This window comes from Orcinus orca, chromosome 8 (genome assembly GCF_937001465.1).
Source record: "Orcinus orca chromosome 8, mOrcOrc1.1, whole genome shotgun sequence".
NCBI classification, from domain to species: Eukaryota; Metazoa; Chordata; class Mammalia; order Artiodactyla; family Delphinidae; genus Orcinus; species Orcinus orca.
The window spans coordinates 35840478-35860024 of NC_064566.1; the positions used below are offsets into that span (position 1 = coordinate 35840478).

Here is a 19547-nt window from a genome sequence, read left to right on the forward strand (position 1 = left end):
TTTTTCCTATATTAAATATTAATTTCTGTTGTAATCTTCCCACACACATACTAGTGTAGTATTTGATGAGGTTGACAATTCACAAACTGATCTACTGTCGATGTCATATATTCTTTGGAAGGGGTCCCTGTCTGTATGATGATGATAATTAATATCACCTAGCATGTACTGACTGTTTTCTATGTGCCAGGCACTGATCTAAGTATCAACAGTTGAAATGTATCAGTTTATGAATTGGCAACATTCATGGAGGGGGAGAGAGGTTAAGGAACCTAAGATTACACAGGAAGTAAGAGCTGCAGCCAAGGCCTGAACTGGCTCCAGAGCTCATGCTTCTCAACACTTAACTATGCTGCCTTGTGTGTGTCTTGTTTTGAAAAAGAACCAGCTGGTGAACTGAAAAGAAGCATGTGACCCACTTCTCCTTAAAATTTCCGTTATCTTAAAAATGATTCCTTTGTTAAGACTTGTTTTAAATGCTTCTGATTTTATAAAAGGCTTTAATATATTGAAATGTCACTTTATAATGCTAATGGTTGTTGTATACATTTAATTGAATGTTTTCTGTTCTGCGCTTCAAACTGAGTCAATAATTGTAAATGACACAATTGTATAGAGTGATATAAGTATATTAACAGTTACATGTTTAACTTTGCACATAAATCTAGTTTGAAAAAAGTATTAGTAAATAAGTACATATTTATCCCAATCTTTAAAAAATTTTATGAAACCTAGGGTAAATGCATTGAAACTAGATTTCCTGGGCAATACTAGAAAACTGTATGACTCAAGAATATTTGCAAAGAGAGAAGAAGCTAAAAAATGAGAACAGAATTATGTGGCAATCAACTAAGCTGTCTTCAAATACAATTTGTGTGGTCTCGTTTCCATATTTTAGTCCCTTATGCTTGCTCTTTTAATGTATTATAGCCTGATATTCTAGCAAATACAATTAAAACTACTCCTCAGAAAGGAAATCTGCAATAAAATATGTAATACCTTGTACACAGTTACTAGTTTAATAAAACAACATCCAAATAACTAATCAATTACCAGTATTTAAAATTTATAGTAAGAAACTTATTTAAAACAACAAAAGACTATCTCTGTTCCAAATTTAGGCCAATTTAAATGACTTTCAATACAGGCAAACTCAATGTAGGGGTTACATTTGGTTAAATCTCACTGACCAGACTTCCAAGAATGTGATTATGGCGGTGGAGCCCCAGGATCAGGCAGTGCCCTCCTTAGCTGCATCCTCAGATTCCTGCCATGCTTCTTCTCTCCTACTGAGGAGGCTCAGGAAAGGACCCATCATCCATGCGCTCACATAAAACCCTCCCTCCCCTCCCTCCCCTACAACAAAAACTGCAAAGTAGTGCTTTTGTGGCCTTTTCACTGGAGACCATAAGTTTGAGTTGAATTATCCAATGTGAGGGTCACAATGAGAGACCGTGGATCCTTCTTATTCTTGTGCACTGTGATCTTTCCTTTCAAGGCTTCACCTATAGAAGAAAGGCAAAAAGTGTGTTTCAGAATTCAAGGAATACAGTGTAGCAGAAAAGTAAGAGTAGACCTAGTATTGCTCTTTTTTGGTGTGAAATGTTTCACTTATTTTTTTTTAACTTAAAATTTTTTAGGGCAATTTTACGTTTAATTTTTGAACAAAACAGATCTAACTTACGCAGCACAAGTGTCCAATGCTTGTGAAAGAGTAAGCAAAACTACAGTGGTCACTGCAGGGTTGGGGGCTGTGTTATTGGACTCCTCAATATGAGCCCTTATGGTGCGTCCTGGGCATAAAAAAAAAAGACATGGCCCCTGCCCTCAAAGAGTTCATGGTCAAGGGTGAAGAGAAATAGCTACATTAACAATTATACAACAGGTATGTGTCTAAAGTGTGCTGGAGGTGAGGATTGGGGATGGTCGGAAGGCAGTAAAAGGCAAAGCTTCACAAGAATTAATGGATGAATTATCTGAGGACTAAAGTCAAGGTTACCTTAACAAGTGTACATGGAGCAGCTTTTAAGGAAGAGAAAACACATATAGAGAGCCCTTGGTGAATGGCATTTTGGGGAAATGAAAATTACAGCTGTGAAAATTTACATGTGTATTTTATAGAGGCACATGACAAGGCTGTTGGCCTTTAAGGTACTCACACCGTAAACGTAAAACAGAGCTTACACAGGTAAAAGAATGAACACAAAAAATACAAGGCAAAGAATGATTCCCTAAAAACTTATCCTGTATGCTCCAAATTTTGTTTCACTCCAAAATGGAATTATATCTATGTGCTTTTCTGATTATAGATACTTCTCATTTAAGTTTTTTCATTTATTTACCAACAGCCATTTAAAAATAAAAACAAGATTGTTAAGTTGTAACCGATCACCACTCCTTGCTTTAATAAGAGTAAAATCACAGCAAATACTATCAGGTATAGCTTTGAAAATCTGGATGGATACAGTGAGGCTCCATATAAAATGATTGTGGAATCTATATAAAACTATCAAAATACTGAATCAATATCTTATTTTAAAAAACGCTGCAAATCAAATCCCCCACATTAAGGGCTAAAGAATCTGAATGCTTTTCAATATGATATTGAAATAACACAGTAAAACACAGCAGAACCACCTCATAGTTATACTTCAGAGTATAAAGATTCCATTACTGATACATTCTACACAGCCTGTAAAAAAGGCAAGGCTTATATAGTTTAATACAAAATTAAGGAATTAGAGTAATGGAAAAAATAATGTGGCCCAAGATGCAGTCTATGTAACCTAATATAACAGTGATTTTACGTGTGGGTGTTATGTTAATACGTACATCTGGCTTTCTTTGGCTTCTGTATCTGACCTATTCCTCTATATTACTAAGAAAATGAAAAAAAAACTACATCACACGCCAAGCTCATCAATAGCCTGACAAAGATTACCTGTGAGGTAGTTCTACAAACTTTGTAGAAAGTTCAGGTTAATTATTAGACAATAATTGCTAATATTTATTTAACATTTATTTTGTGCTAGCCCTATTCTAAAGCCTTTATGTGATTTATCTCACTTAATGATTACAAAGTATCTCTGTGAGGTTAAGTACGTTTCCCTCATTTTACAGATGAGAAACAAGGTTCAGGAAGGCTAAGCAATTTGCCCAAGGTCATACCACCAGTTAGGGAAGAACCAGGATGTTAAGCAGGGCAGTTTTGATTCCAGAGCCCATGTTCTTCAACTACAGTCTATCTAGTACCTCCCTATCTCTACCTGAAAATTGATTATTATAGTTTTAATACACTTTAATGGACATGAGACAGTCAAAATTTTACTATTCTATGACATTATTTGTAAAAACATTTAGCCACTTTATAAAAATTTTACTAATATTAAATTTTATAAATAATTTTTATTCTATAACTTTAATAAGCTATAAGACATGTTTTCTTGACCATTAAGACATTAACCTAGGGAAGAAGTCATAAGTATCTTCAACAAATCTAAGAGATTTTCCATTTTTGAATATATAGGCAATATTTTCTTGTTTCTATTTTTTACCAACATTTAAAAATTGTTATTTTATACCAACAGTCATATCCTGAACTTATCATTTACTGATACTAAAATTGGAAATGAGTAGCTGCTCTATGATAAACTGCTATTGGTTTTATAAGTATATGACAGAAAAGAGTAATTACCAACTTGGTTATTAGGTTTAAATTACTGTTACTGAATTATCAACACAAGTTAACAAGTGTTGAATTTTACAAATTAGTGGCTTGTTAATTCCTTCCTATTTATAAGCAATGTGTCTTAGTGTAAATTACTTAATTTAGTTGCTTCTCTACAGTAGTTCCTATGTATGAAAAGACAGATAATGTATACTTGAGATAAAAATAATGAAATGATCTCCACAGACCCAACATCAGGCTGGAATCTTACACAAACCACTGAAACCCCGTATTATGTCCCTCCAATCACATCACTTCTCCAACCTCCAGTGGTAACCATGATTCTAATTTCTTGTTACCATTACCTATTCAAAATAGTTCCACTTCACAGAGATGTATCCTGTATTAATAGACTGCTATTTATTTGTTCTTCCATTAAATTATTTCTAGTTTTTTTTATTACAAATAATGCTGCTATGATTACTGTTATATATGTCTGTTGTGTCCATAAGACAATAGGTTCTCTAGGATGGAAACTGCAGGATTTTAGGACATACACATGCTCAAATTACCATATAATGATAAATGGGCCTTTACTAATAAACTTCATCTAGTCATAGAAAAAGTCTCTTATCTACATAAGAAGTGTAACTTTCTTTATTGAAAGAATATTTATCAAAATCTGAGAGCAAATATGATAAAAAGCAAACACAGCAGCATTTAGATTAAAGTGAGAACACAGCAAAAATACCACTATCACTACATTATTTAACATTATTCTTGAATGTTCTACACAATGCAATATGACATAAAACCGAAATTAAGAATACATATGTACTACTATTACGGGGGAAAAAAGAGATACAACTAATTTCAAATGTTATTTTCAGGGAAAGAGTTCCATATATCTTCATTGAGTTCTCTTGAGACTTTAACTAAATACTGATCTCTGTTTGTATATGGTAAAATTTCATGATTTTGAGCAAAGAACAACTCCTAGGGAGCAATTAGCCGAACAATTCCCAGAGCTCACACAGGCTGGGAGGTCTGAGTTCCAAGCAGCCAGAATAGAAGGAACCTGCTGAACACTTATGATGATTCACTAGAGACACCAGATTACGCTTTAGCATTACACCACCTAAAGAGTAAAGGCCACACCACTGCTCTCTAACAAAGCTTTAAAACATTTTTTGTGAAGATCAAGGTAATCTTTAAATAACTTAATTGCCTGCCAAAGCAAACTTCACATACTTTTTAAAAGAAAGGAACCAAAATCCAAACATTCAGCAAAATAATGCTTCCAGTGTTTGACATCCATTTTAAAATGGATAGATTTTTAAAGTGCTGCAAATTGAGGCCTATAAACAGGAAAAAAAAAGTTACAACAATAACAAAAACACATCAAGGCACATCTTAACTTCCTGAAAACCAGTGATGAAAAGAATAATCTGTAAAATATTCAGAGAAAAAAAGACATATTACATATAAGGGAAGATAGAAAAGAGTGATCTCAAAATTTTCATCAGCTGGACACATCTTTGAAGTGATGAAAGAAAACCTGTTAAAAATTCTATATCCAGCAAAAATCCTTAATAAATGAAAAATAAGAAAAAAATTCTTTTTTCAAAGAAACAAAAAGAAATTCTTTTCCAGGAGGCCTGCACTACAAGAAATGTTAAAGGAAGTTCTTCAGACAGCAGGAAAACGACACCAAAAAGAAACCTGGATCTACACAAAGGAATACAGTGCTAGAAAATAGTAAGTATGTGGTAAATACGTTTTTTCCGTTTTAAAATTTATTTAATAGATAATTGTTTAAAGCAAAAATAGTAACACTGTATTGTGGGATTTAAAACATTTGGGGAAGTGAAATGTTTTTATAAAAATAGCACAAAGGGGCTTCCCTGGTGGCGCAGTGGTTGGGAGTCCGCCTGCCGATGCAGGGGACGCGGGTTCGTGTCCCGGTCCGGGAAGATCCCGCATGCCGCGGAGCAGCTGGGCCTGTGAGCTGTGGCCGCTGGGCCTGCGCGTCCGGAGCCTGTGCTCTGCAACGGGAGGGGCCACGGCAGTGGGAGGCCCGAGTACCGCAAAAAAAAAAAAAAAAAAAAAAAATAGCACAAAGGATCAGAGAGGGTAAACAGAAGAGTATTGTTTTAAGAGTCAAAACTACAAATGTAGTGGTATGACATCATTTGATGTTAGTCTGTGATAAGCTTCAGGTGCATGTTTGAAACTCTAGAGCAACCATTATAGAAACAAACCCAAGTGTATAGCTAATTAGTCAAGGGAGGAGATAAAATGAAATAATAAAATATAAAGTCACAGGTTAAAAGTAATAGTAAGGAGAGGGATAGTCTACATAAACATTAATCAAAAAGAGGCTGGAGGGCTTCCCTGGGGGCACAGTGGTTGAGAGTCCGCCTGCCGATGCAGGGGACACGGGTTCGTAACCCGGTCTGGGAAGATCCACATGCCGCGGAGCAGCTGGGCCCGTGAGCCATGGCCGCTGAGCCTGCGCGTCCGGAGCCTGTGCTCCGCAACGGGAGAGGCCACAACAGTGAGAGGCCCGCGTATCACAAAAAAAAAGAGGCTGGAATGGCTATATTACTTTCACACAAAGTTGACTAAAGGAAAAAAAAATAACCAGAGATAAAGACATTTCGAATTGATAAGTTGTTCAATTCATAAATGAGACATCATAAACTTCTGTGTGCATATAATTACAGAGCTTCAAAATGCATGACGCAAACCTGACAGAACCATAAGAAGAAACAGACATATCCACAATCATCACTGCAAAGTTCGCCTCTCCTTTGTTGATAATAATAACAACTAGACAGAAAATCAGAAAGAATATGGAAGACCTGAACATTATTAACCAACCTGACCTGGCTGACATCTATAGAACCAAGATGGATCATATACTGGTTCATAAAACAAATCTTAATACATTTAAACATATAGACATCATACAGAATATGTTCTCTGACGAAAACTGAATGAAATAAAAAATCAGTAACAGAAAGATACTTGAAAAAGCCCAAAATATTTAGAAATTAAACAGACTTCTAAATATTCCATAAATCAAAATAAAAATCTAGAAGAAAATTAGACAGCATTTCGAGTTGAATGATTATGAAACACAACATGTAAAAACAGGTGGCCGATAGCTAAAACAGTGCCTAGAGGAAAAACTGATAACTTGAAATGTTTATATTAGAAAACAAAGAAGACAGACCCAAAGGTCTTCGTTGGGGAATTCTATCAAATATTTAAGGAAAAGTAATACCAAATGTACAAAAAATAAAGGAGGGAATACTCCATAACTCATCTTTTGAGGGCAGCATTATCCTGATACTAAAATAACTTTTTTTGTTTTGAATTTTAGAATTTAATTTATTTTTTTATATAGCAGGTTCTTATTAGTTATCCATTTTATACATATTAGTGTAAAAGAAGATAAATTTATTAGAAGAAAACTACAGGTAAATATCACTTACGAAAAAAGATTCAAAAATCCTTTGAACATACACTAATATGTATAAAATAGATAACTAATAAGAACCTGCTGCATAAGAAATAAAAAAATATCCTGTGAACAAAAGAGAAAAATCATGATTGTCTCACGCAAATGTAGAAAAAGCATCTGACAAAATTAATTTCTTTTTTTGAGTAAAATTGTGACAAAATTAATTTCTAACAACTTTCAACAAGCTAGGAATAGAAGGAATCTTCTTCAACCCAATAAAGAAAATCTATGAGAAACTATAGATAACATCATTATTAATGGTGAAAAACTGAATGCTTTCTTCCTAAGACTGGGACTGAGGTAAGGATGCTCATTCTGACCACCTCTAATTAGTATTCTGTTGGATGTCCTAGTCACAGCATTAAGATGTGGGGGAAGAAAAAAATATACAGACTGGGGGAAAAAAAGTAAAACAGTCTTTATTTGCAGACTATATGGTCTTAACAAATAGAAAATCCTTAAGCAATATTCAAAAAAATTAAAGCTACTAGAACTGAAAGGATTAGCAATCTCAGGATATAAGATCAATACAAAAAATTAATTGCATTTTTACATGTGAGCAATGAAGAATTACAAATTGTAATAAAAAAACCACAATAGCATTTACAATAGCATTGAAAAAGCATGCAATACTTGAGATAAATATAACAACATATATGTAACATTTAGTTACATCAAACTATGAAACACTGCTAAGGATGATCTAAGTAAATGGGGAGATACATTTTGCTTGTGGATCAGAGTACTGTTAAGAAGTCAGTTCTCCCCAGAGCAATCTATGGATTCAACACAATTCCTATCAAAATCCTAGTAGGATTTTTTTTTTGCCAGAAATTAATAAGTTGATTTTTAAATTTATATGGAATTTAAGGGATCTAGAATAGTGAAAACAATTTTGAAAAAGAATAAAGTAGGACTTATATCACCTTACAAAGAAGGTGTCTTACTGGCATAAGAAGAGACACAGATTAATGGAACAAATAAAGCTCAGAAATGGACTTACGCATATATGGTCAATTAATTTTTGACAAAAGAGCCAGGATAATTAAATGAGAAAAGCATAGTCTTTTCAAGAAATGATGATGAGACAACCTAATACACATTTGGGAAAAGATGAACTATTATTTTTAAAATCAACGTGAAATAGATTATAGGCCTAGATGTACTGACAAAATTATAAAAATTTTTAGAGGAACCATAAAGGAAAAACTTTGATGTTAAGATAGCAAAGATTTCTTAATTAGGACACAAAAGCACAGACTTCAAAAGACCTTAAGAAAATGAAAAGACAAACTAGGAATTGGAATAAAAATATTAGCACCACATACATCTGACAAAGAACTTGTATGCATATATATAAAGATCCTTATGACTCAATAAGATGACAACCCAATCAAAAATTGAGCAAAATATTTTAAAAGAAACCTCACCAAAAAAAGATGTACAAATGATCAATAAACATATGAGAAGATGCTCAACATCATTAGTCATAAGGCAAATGCAAATTAAAAACACAGCTGTCACTACATATACATGTAATAGAATGACTTAAAATGACTGCCCTTTTATATAAGTGTTGACAAAGATGTGGAGCAAATGAACCGTCAACAGTGGTAGGAATGTTGAATAAGCACAGTCACTGTGAAGAAGTATGCCAGTTTCCTATAAAGTTAAATATATATTTACCATAAGACTCAATAATCCCACTCCTAGGTATCTGCCCAGGAGAAATGAAAACATATGCCCACACAAAAACTTTTACATGTATGTCCATAGCTATTTTATCCATAATGGCGCCTAACTGAAAACGATCCAAAAGTCTAGCAGCAAGTGGATGCATATGTAAATTACAATAAGTCCGTACAAAGGAATACTACTTGGCAATAAAAAGAAACAAACTACTGATACACAGATGAATTTTTAAAATATGCTAAAAGCAAAGAAACTGGAGTATATTCTGTATAGTAACTTTGATATAAAATTCTAAAAGAATACTAATGCCTTAACTATTAGTAATACTAATACACAGTGATAGAGAGCAGATCAGTAGTTCTCCTGGTCTGGAAATTGAAGCTGGGGATGACCAACTCTAGTGGGGATGACTGCCTGCAGAGGGGATCAACAAGGAAACTTTTTAGAGTGATATAAATATTCTATGTCTTAACTAGGGTGGGGTATACATTTGTCAAAATTCATTAAACTGTACAATTAAAATGTGTGAATTTTTTTTTTTCTAAGAGACTGCAAGTTCTAGAAGGAGGACATTTTTTTGGGGGGCGCTGCGTTGGGTCTTCGTTGTCACATGGGCTTTCTTTAGTTGTGATGAGGGGGCTACTCTTCGTTGTGGTGCATGGGCTTCTCATTGAGGTGGCTTCTCTTGTTGCAGAGCACGGGCTCTAGGCACGCGGGCTTCAGTAGCTGTGGCTCACGGGCTCTAGAGCGCAGGCTCAGTAGTTGTGGCGCACAGGCTTAGTTGCTCCGCGGCATGTGGGATCTTCCCGGACCAGGGCTCGAACCTGTGTCCCCTGCATTGGCAGGCGGATTCTTAACCACTGCGCCACCAGGGAAGCCCTAAAATGTGTGAATTTTTACTGTATGTAGATATAAAATAAAGCTGTTTTTAAAATGTGGTGGCTTAGGAATAAATTCATAGATAAATAGAATATAGTAGAGAAACCAAAAGATCCATTATGGAGATTCAGTACATGGTAAACGGAGCATTTTAACTCACTGAGGAAAGGAGTCAAGAGAAATATGTAAATATAGTAATACAAAATTTTTTAGTATGGAACCAAAGTCAGAAACCAAAAGGAAAAGGTTGAAGATTTGTTTATACAAAAATGAAAAAATTCTATAAAGATGCTTTAAAGAAAAGCAAATTACAACGTTACTTTCACTGCTTAGAATAGCAAAGATTTTTTAAAAAAGTAAATTTTCACTCGATTCCTTAGGATGGATTATGAGAAGTGGAATACTTTTTAAAAAAAGGAATAAAGTGTGTTCCAGTTTTACACTCCTGCCATCTTCATCAATATTGAGCATTATTAGAAACCAAGCAACAACAGAAAAAGAATGAAAGAAAATGATAAAAACATCTTTGTTATTTAGATAAACAACAACCAGAATCTGCTTTGATTTGCAATTCAGTGATTATCAGTAGCGATGGGTATTATTAATATTTCAAATGTTTAACCACCATCTAAAAAGAAATCCTCTGAGCATTTACCTTTAGTGATTTTCTTGATGTATATGAGGTTTTGTTGCAAATATTTCTTTTTAGTGTATGTGCCCTAATGGCTGCTGCTCCTTAAGTTGCTTTAGACATGTTAAAAAAAATGTTAAGTTGGCTAGTTTGTAACTATCCTATTCAATCCTTAGCGTAGGGTCAAAATGGAAATGTTCCCTGGTGCCTATAAAGCAGGTTATCTAATTCTGCATTTCAACTTTAAAGAATATATTTAAGTGGTCTTTGTACCCCTTAATTTAAAATACAGCCCAACTCAAGATGAACTGGCAGTGGATAATTTTGTTAAATTTTCACAAAATAAAAAATTTTAAGCACCAATGTTAAATTAAAATACCTGAATAATTAAAAAGTTGTAACATTAAGGGACTTCCCTGGTGGCGCAGTGGTTGGGAATCCGCCTGCCAATGCAGGGGACACAGGTTCGATCCATGGTCCGGGAAGATCCCACATGCTGCGGAGCAACTAAGCCCGTGTGCCACAACTACTGAGCCTGCGCTCTAGAGCCCGCGAGCCACAACTACTGAAGCCCAAGTGCCTAGAGTCCGTGCTTCGCAACAAGAGAAGTCACCACAATGAGAAGCCCGTGCACCCCAACAAAGAGTAGCCCCTGCTCGCCGCAACTAGAGAAAGCCTGAGCACAGCAACGAAGACCCAACGCAGCCAAAAATAAATTAAAAAATTTATTTTTTTAAAAAAGTTATAACATTGTCTTATAAGCTGATGCTGTAATTTTCATGTCTTAAAATGAAATACCAGTAAAATAACTATTTCTGTAATAACCTTAATTTCAAAACGGGGGTGCAAACAGCACTTATTTATGTTAATTAAATAGCACGAAGGGTCACAGTAATAAATACATAGTTCACACTGCTGCACTCACTTCAATTGTTCAAGCCTGACTAAAGTACCAAGTCAGTGGCTATAATACCAGAATAGATCAGAGTAATTAATCAGTGTCAAATAGATATAAAATGACTGATGCTGTTAAGTGTGTATCCTGTGGTGAGAGCTGAATAGGACACTCTCTATGGAACTGTGCTATATCACTTTGTTTTTATCATCGGCAGACGGCTATTAGTATACCACAAAGCAGCGGTGCAGTTCAATCAAGAACAAAATTGATTTCATTTCAATTCTGTCCTAGTCGTTTTTTAAAATTAAGTTTCTTCCAGAGCAATAAAATTTCATTTCCCCACAAGGGGGATAAATAAAAAATCATTATTATCACTATTAAAGCTTAGAGTTAAAAAGTGAAAGAAAAAAAAAAAAGACATGGATTCTCCATCACATAAGACCTTACTAATAATAGAGAAAGAGAACTAAACAGCCTGATTTTAATAATATTTTTCAAAGCCAAATCACAAGAAAAAGATCTGAATTTTTAAAATAAATACTGCCACATAAGCTTTTACAACAAAATTGTACATTATTTTTAAAGGAAAACAAATTTAAAAAATCCTGAATTTAAAGTAAGTGTTCTTTAAATCCTTTAAAAGTATTCATCCTGGAAGTCTGGTCTCTTAACTCCCACAATGCAGGAAGTTCTCAAATGTTGTAGAGTACTTCTTTTGGAACTATTGTTAGAACTAGGCTGTGAAAACAGCAACAACAACAAAAACCCAAAATGAAGCAAAAACAAACTAGGCTCATCATTTTATAGTTCCCTTGTGCTTTTGGCCAAATGTAAAATTCTTAGTCTGAGAAATTCCCTATTCACACTGTCTTTTCTTGCTTTCCAAAAATCCAGTCTACCCCCAACGGTAGATTTACCATTCCCAAAAAAAGATTTATCATTACTGAAGATATTAACACACACACACACACACACACACACACACACACACACACACACACGGAAGAATAACTGTACAGCTATGTATACAATATTTTATTTGTTAAAAAAATCTTGTCATATTACTTTCTGGACAGTAAAATAAGCGGTACATACACAGCAAATTGTCCTGATTAGACTTCTGGCTTTATTTAATTTTATCTAAAAATTTTACATGCCATACAGAGTCAAAAACTACTTTTAACTCAACAACAGAGAACTCTCTTTAGCCATGCCGAAACTTCTGAGAACATCAGAGCTGACAAAATGGGGCAACCAAATATAGGAGCTAGATAAATGCCCTTGGCGTGTGTCACCCACAGTGATGAGAGGAAATTAATTTCAATGACAACACATATTACTGTACTTATTCATTCGTTCAGCAGGATATTTCTAATATGCCAAATACTACATCAGATAAAAAAAGGGTTCTTCTATTAGAACCCTTTACCCTATACACTGGTATGTTCTAACACAGATGTATGCATGAATTGATCTGGAAGAACGAAGAACAGAGCAGTTAACCTTCTAAGGACAAAGAGGAAAGATTTACAGAAATAAGCTGGGTCATAAAGGGAAAAGTGGAATTCATCAAGTGAAAGAGGTAAAAACAGTTTCCTAGGTAGAAGAATACCTTAGATAAAAGCAAGGAAGAAAAGACAGGAAAGTTAGCTAAAAAATGAGCAGTAGAGCTGGAGCATATGATGGGCTTATGTGGGGCTGTGACAGGGTGGGGTTGGAAATGATGAAAAATGGTCAGACTGTAAAGGGCCAAGGTAAGGAATCTGGATTTTATCCTGGATATCCTGATGGTCCAGTGTGGGTTTTTAAAAAATTAACTTTATTAAGGTGTAATTTATATACAATAAAACTGTAACATGTAAAATGTGCAGTTCAATGAGTGTTAGTAATATCTCACTCTCATAAACTTTTGCCTACATCAAGTCTCAAGATTCTTTCTTATGTTAATGTCTAGAAGTTTTACAGTTTCAACTTTGATATTTAGGTCTATCATCCATTTAAAATTGGTTTTTATATATTTGGTGTCAGATAAAAACTGAGATTCACTCTTTTCCTTTATGAATATTCAGTCATTCTAACACCATTTTTTGAAAAGACTATCCTTTTCCCATTGAATTTACATTGGCCCTTTGGAAAAATTTAATTGACTATACAAAACTGAGACTCTGGATTTCCTATTGTTATATTAATCTATATATCTACTTTTTATATGCCAGTATTATACTGCCTGGGTTAATGTAATTTTTAAGTAAGTTTAGAATTCACATAGTATAATAATTCCAATATGGTTCTTATTGCATTTGGTATAAATTTTAGAATCAGCCTGTCAATTTCAACCTTGCTAACTAGTTCTGTAGTTTTTTTGGGTAGATTTCTTAGAATTTTCTGTGTATACATTATCTATAAATAACAACAACTTTATTTCTTCCTTTCCAATGGCTTTTAATTCTTTTTCATTTCTTATTGCACTGGCTAAGACTTCCAATATAGAAGTGTAGGAGGGGTGAGACTGGACATCCTTGCCTTATCTCAAACTTAGGGAGAAAGCATTTAGTCCTTCTCTATTCAGTATGATGCTAGCTACAGACTGTATGGATGCCTTTTGTCAGGTTGAGGAAGTTCTCTTTTATTTCTAGTTTGCTGTACTTGTCATGAATGAATATTGAATTTTGTCAAGTGTTTTTTCTGCACCCACTGATATGATCATGTGGCTTTTCTTCTTTAGACTGTTAGCATGGCAGACTGCATTACAAGATTTTAAAATACTGAATTAGCCTTGCATTCCTGGAATAATACGCACTTGGTCATGGTGTGTTTTCTTCTTATACATGTATGCTGGATTCAATTTGCTACTATTTTGTTGAGGATTTCTACATCTATATTCATGAGGGACACTGGTCTGCAGTTTAATTTTCTTGTACTACCTTTGTCTAATTTTTGGTATCAAGATAATACTGCCCTCATAAAATTAGCTCTCTTCTATTTTCTGGAAGAGACTATGTAGAACCGGTGTTATTTCTCCCTTTAAGTCGTTGGGAGAATTTGCAATGAAGCAATCTGTGCCTGGAGATTTGTTTTATGGAAGGCTTTTGAGTCTGGCTGCTGATCTTGTAAATAAAATTTAATTGGAACACAGCCACACCCACTCATTTACCTATGGGTATGCAGGTCCCCACTGCTGCCACTGTTACTGCTGCCACCACTGTAGGATTACTTGCGGGCTGCGATATGGGAGAACAGAGAAGAAACATAGAAAAGAAAATGGGGATTTCCCCCCACTCTCTCTAAGCATTAGGAGACCCTTTCCCCACTCCTCAAGCTAGAATCAGAGGGCTCCTTTGGGAGCTCTTCCTGTCTGTGCTGAGGCCCTCTTCTGAGTTTCAGGCTGTCTGGAGTCCAGGCTAGGGGATACTGAAGGAAAACTAATCACAAATTTACCACCAGTTCAGTGGTACTTCAAATTCTGGTAATCTTCTCCAATTTATCTGCTATTATGTACTTTTCAGAGATTTCAAAGAGCTGTTCCATGCATTCTGGTTTTAAAGCTGCATTCAGTGAGACAGATGGGATGAATGCACTTACGTCACTGGCAACCGGAATTACTGTCTTTATATTAAGTGTGTTTCCCGTAAACAGCATTTAGTTAGTTCTTGCTTTTATTCTGTTTATTTCTGCCTTTTAATTGGCATGTTTAGACTATTAACATTTTTTAAAAGACTTAACTTTTTAAAGCAGGTTTATGTTTACAACAAAACTGAGAGGAAGGTACAGAGACTTCTCATATCCCCCGGCCCCCACACATGCACAGCCTCCCCCACTATCAACATCACTCATTGGAATGGTACTTTTTTTTTTTTTTTTTAACCAAGGATGCGCCCACATTGATGATACATCATAATCACCGAAATTCTGTAGTTTACCTTAGGGTTCACTCTTGGTGTTACATATTCTTGGTGTTACATATTCTTGGTGTTACATATTCTACGAGTTTGGACACATGTAAATGACATATATCCTAATTATAATATCATAAAGAGTATCTTCACTGCCCTAAAACCTTCTGTGTTCTGCTTATTTGTATCCCCTGCCCCTGGCAACCACTGATCTTTTTATTATCTCCATAGTTTTGCTTTTTCTAGAATGTCATTACCACATATCACACAGCGTATAGCCTTTTCAGATTGGCTTCTTTCACTCAGTAAGTTGTGTTTAAGATTCCTCCATGTCTTTTCACGGGCTCATAACTCATTTCTTTTTAGCACTGAATGAAATTCCATCATCTGGATGTACAGACCATTCATATTTAATATAATTATCAATATGTTTGAATTTAAGTCTACGATCATACCTTTTGTTTTCTATTGGTCCATCTGTTTATGTTCCTATCTTCTCTTGAATTGAATAGTCTTTTCAGGATTCTATTTTATCTCCACTACTAGCTTATTAGCTATATTTTGTGGTTTAATTTAAAAATTATTAGCTGTTGCTCTGGGGTTTACAATGTACATACTTAATTCATCAGTTCACCATTAAACTGCTTCATCTAAGTGTAAGGACTTTACAATATATTTCCATTTTCTAATTAATTTCTTTTTTAAATCATTGCCATATATTTTATGTCTCTATATGTTTTAAAACACACAATGCATTATTATTTTTGCTTTAAATAGTCAATTATCTTTTAAGAAATTAAAAAGTGAGAAAATAAAGGCTTTTCTTTGTACTCACACACATTTACCATTTCTGGCATTTTCCACTCCTTTGTTTAGAGTGGAATTTTCTAAATATTGAAAATTTTGGTGATATTTTCTTTCCACTTGAAGAGCTTACTTTAATATATTTTGTATTGTTGGTCTGCTCCTCTCTATATGTTTTCTTTTTCTCTGGTTAAAGTTTTTTTTTTTTTAATTATCACTGCATACCAGCAATTTGTTTATGATGTGTCCTGGGGTTGTTTTCTTTGTGTTGATCCTTCTTGGAGCTCACTCAATTTCTTGGAGTTCACTCAATTTCTTCAATCTGTGAGTTATAGTTTTTATCAAATATAAGAAAATTTTATCCATTATGTTTTCTGCCCCTGATTCTTCCATGGACTTCTACTATTATATTTAAGGTTGAATGCTGCATATTTTCCCACAGGTTACTGAGGATACATTAATTTTTTTTTTGCGGTACGTGGGCCTCTCACTGTTGTCGCCTCTCCCGTTGCGGAGCACAAGCTCCGCACGCGCAGGCTCAGCAGCCATGGCTCACAGGTCTAGCCACTCCACGGCATGTGGGATCTTCCCAGACCGGGGCACGAACCCGTGTCCCCTGCATCGGCAGGCGGACTCTCAACCACTGCGCCACCGGGGAAGCCCCATTAATTTTTTTAAAAAAAATCTTTTTCCCCCCTCTCTGTGCTTCTTTTTGGATACATTTTATTGCTGTATCTTTACGTTCTCTGATCTTTCCTGCCGTTAACTCCATCAAATGACATTTTCACTTCAGATGTTGTAATTTCCATCTCTAGAAGTCCTATTTGGATTGTAAATATCTTCTCATATTTTCCTATGTTCATACAAAAGTAGTTATAATATATTTCAACATGCTTGTGTGATAATTCTATCATTTCTGGGTTTGTTTTTACTGACTGGTATTTTCCTGCATTCAATGTTTGATTGAATGTTGGCCCATGTTGAATTTTATGTCATTGAACATCTGATATTATTGTTCTCCTTTGTTGCTATTAAGGTTACACGCAGTTCAGTTTTTCCTCTTAAGACTTGTTTTTAAGCTTTGTTAAGGAGCATCCAGAGTTGCCTTTACTCAAGTGACAGTTTATTCCCACTACTATGGTCCTTCTGGGATCTCCACTGAATAGAGTCCAGAAAGACGCCCCACTCCAGCTTGATGAAATTTGAATACCCCAGCCCTGTGTAAATGCTGGGAAATATCTGGTTCACAACTACTCCAACTGCTTTGCCTGACCTCAGGCATTTCATCCCACATACACACCATCTTAGCACTCATCTAAAACTCAAGGGCGTATCGAAGATCTCCAGAGCTCTTTTTCTGACTGTGTACCCCAATACTCTGCCCCAGAGCTTCTGGCTTCTATTCATCAGTACTACCACCAAAGGCTTACTACAGCAGGGTTAAAAAAAAAAAATTCTTGTAACTGAGAATGACCACATTTTCCTTACTTTTGAAATTTCTCTTTCAAACTCTCCGCAGGTTGTGCTATTTTAGGGGAGCCTATTGGCCTTACCGTTTAAATATGAGTACACACAATGGCAATGAAAGAAAAAGAGAATGTAGATGGTGCCAGAGGGCAGCATTAGAATCATATACCTTCTTCACAGTATTCTGAAAAAGCTGAATCAATTACTGTAAGGATTACTGGGTAAAGAATATTTAGGATTTCAAAATTTCACTAGGCATCAAATAATACTTTGTTGTAATTAGGTAGGAGAAAATTCAAATGCTATCTTAAATCCCCCTCAAGATTAAAACATGAAAGAATTAGTATTGCCTTTAGAATTTTAGCATTAAGACAACAAAATGGTTACAGTGAGGGAAAAAAGCAGTATTTTCAATTTTCCCAAAATCAATCCAAATACCAGAGCTAAACAAAAAACAAAACAAAGAAACAGAAATGAGGATGTGTTGGCTTCATTTCAGTTTTGCTGTGCTCAAGCTTTCTAGAGAAAGAGAAAATCACGCCATCAAGGTGTTATTTCCATAGCACTGCAACCTCAAAGTGAAAAAAATGACAAGGTGCTGCTTTACTCTAACAGTGTTTATTTGCATCTACTAAATTCCTTTATGTCTCAACAGTGAAATCAAAACCACATTAGAATTTTATGAAATATTTTAAACACAAAGAGAATGATTTAATGACCTCTACTCAGCTTTGTCAAATCTTAACATTCTGCCACAGTTCCTTCAGTTTTTAAAAGAAATTGTTCAGATACATGGCACTAAACCCCCTTTGTAGCCTTCCCTGATCCTACTTCCATCCTTCCCTAAAGTGAACCACTACCATGAATTCAGTGGTTACCATTCTTAAGTGTTGTTTCTTACTTTTACTATGTGTGTGTGTACATACAGCTGTTTTACATGTTTTCAAACTTCATATAAATCATATATTGTAGGAATCATTCTGCAAATTTTTGCTCCGTGTTGCTTTTGAGAGACACACAAATAATTTGATGTTGAATATCTTTACAATGAAGTCTGTTGTACATTCAGTTTTCCTACAGTCAGAAGGCTTTCAGTGAAGATGGGACAAGAAGACTTATATGTAATAAGCAGTTAAAAAAAAAATTCCACAATCAAATTCTAACTTTTGGAGTTAAATGTGTAGGTATGTAAGAACTATAGGTGCTTGTGTAAGTGAACAATCAATGAGATGAATGTAGAATTGGATCAGTCTTCAAACACTATGTAAGATTTGAGGAGGTGGACACAGTGGAGAGCATTCTAGACAAATAAAAATATATTTTGAATATAATAACTACTGAATGACATTCTCTTTAATTTACACTTTACACTGGTGATATTTCTCTTTGGTCACTTGGGAAATGACAACATTTTCTTTTATTTATATTTGCTACTTAATACGTATTAGCTATTGCTTAAAGAAAAATTTTCTGATTTTGTGGTACTCAAAATAAGAGCTACATAATGTCACATATATTTTAACTGGCAGAAATTAAATTTAAATAAAAGTTTTCTTTAACTTACTTCTTTAATGAAATGATATGCCACCTAAAATTTATGTACATGGTAAACTCTAAGAACTTATCTTAGTATGTCATATTGCTTCAAATACAGTGGGCATAGAAAAAGTGGTTGTAGAATGAATGAATATTGTTTACTTCAGAATGGATAAGACATTTTCCCCCTTTTTCTTTCTTACCTGCTTTAACTGAAAATGGCTTTTCCAATAGGAATACTGTTTGTTTCCAGTGTGTTTTGGTACTCTGGGGGCCCGTAGAGAATACGACCTGCATTGGTAGAGTTCAAAAGTACCCGATGAAGCACAAGATTTTTAATATCATGGTACATTAATCTACTACATCTAATACAAGCTCCAACTGCTTACAACAGCAAAATGCTTATGATCAAACACCTTGGGGCACAAAAATAAAATACAATGTATTTCACATAATTAATTCTTATGAGACAACTCGTGATACTTACCTTATTGTGGCAATTCTTCTCAAAATATATATCGAAGTAGCCAGCAAGTGCCTGTTTAAAAACA

At 34.7% G+C, this 19547-nt stretch overlaps 1 protein-coding gene across 6 annotated transcripts in view; it reads right to left on the bottom strand.

The window, feature by feature from the left end:
* Positions 1 to 541: 541 nt before the first annotated feature.
* Positions 542 to 19547, bottom strand: part of PRMT3 (protein arginine methyltransferase 3) — a 133496-nt gene continuing 114490 nt past the window's right edge. For all 6 annotated transcript variants that reach the window (XM_033409393.2, XM_033409390.2, XM_049713487.1 and 3 more), the window contains 3 exons: positions 19484 to 19534; positions 19200 to 19287; positions 542 to 1505 (listed from right to left, as the gene is read on the bottom strand). In XM_033409393.2, coding sequence (XP_033265284.2) covers positions 1396 to 1505; positions 19200 to 19287; positions 19484 to 19534 — 249 coding nt within the window. In that variant the 3' untranslated portion in view covers positions 542 to 1395. The remainder of the gene's footprint in view (positions 1506 to 19199; positions 19288 to 19483; positions 19535 to 19547) is intronic.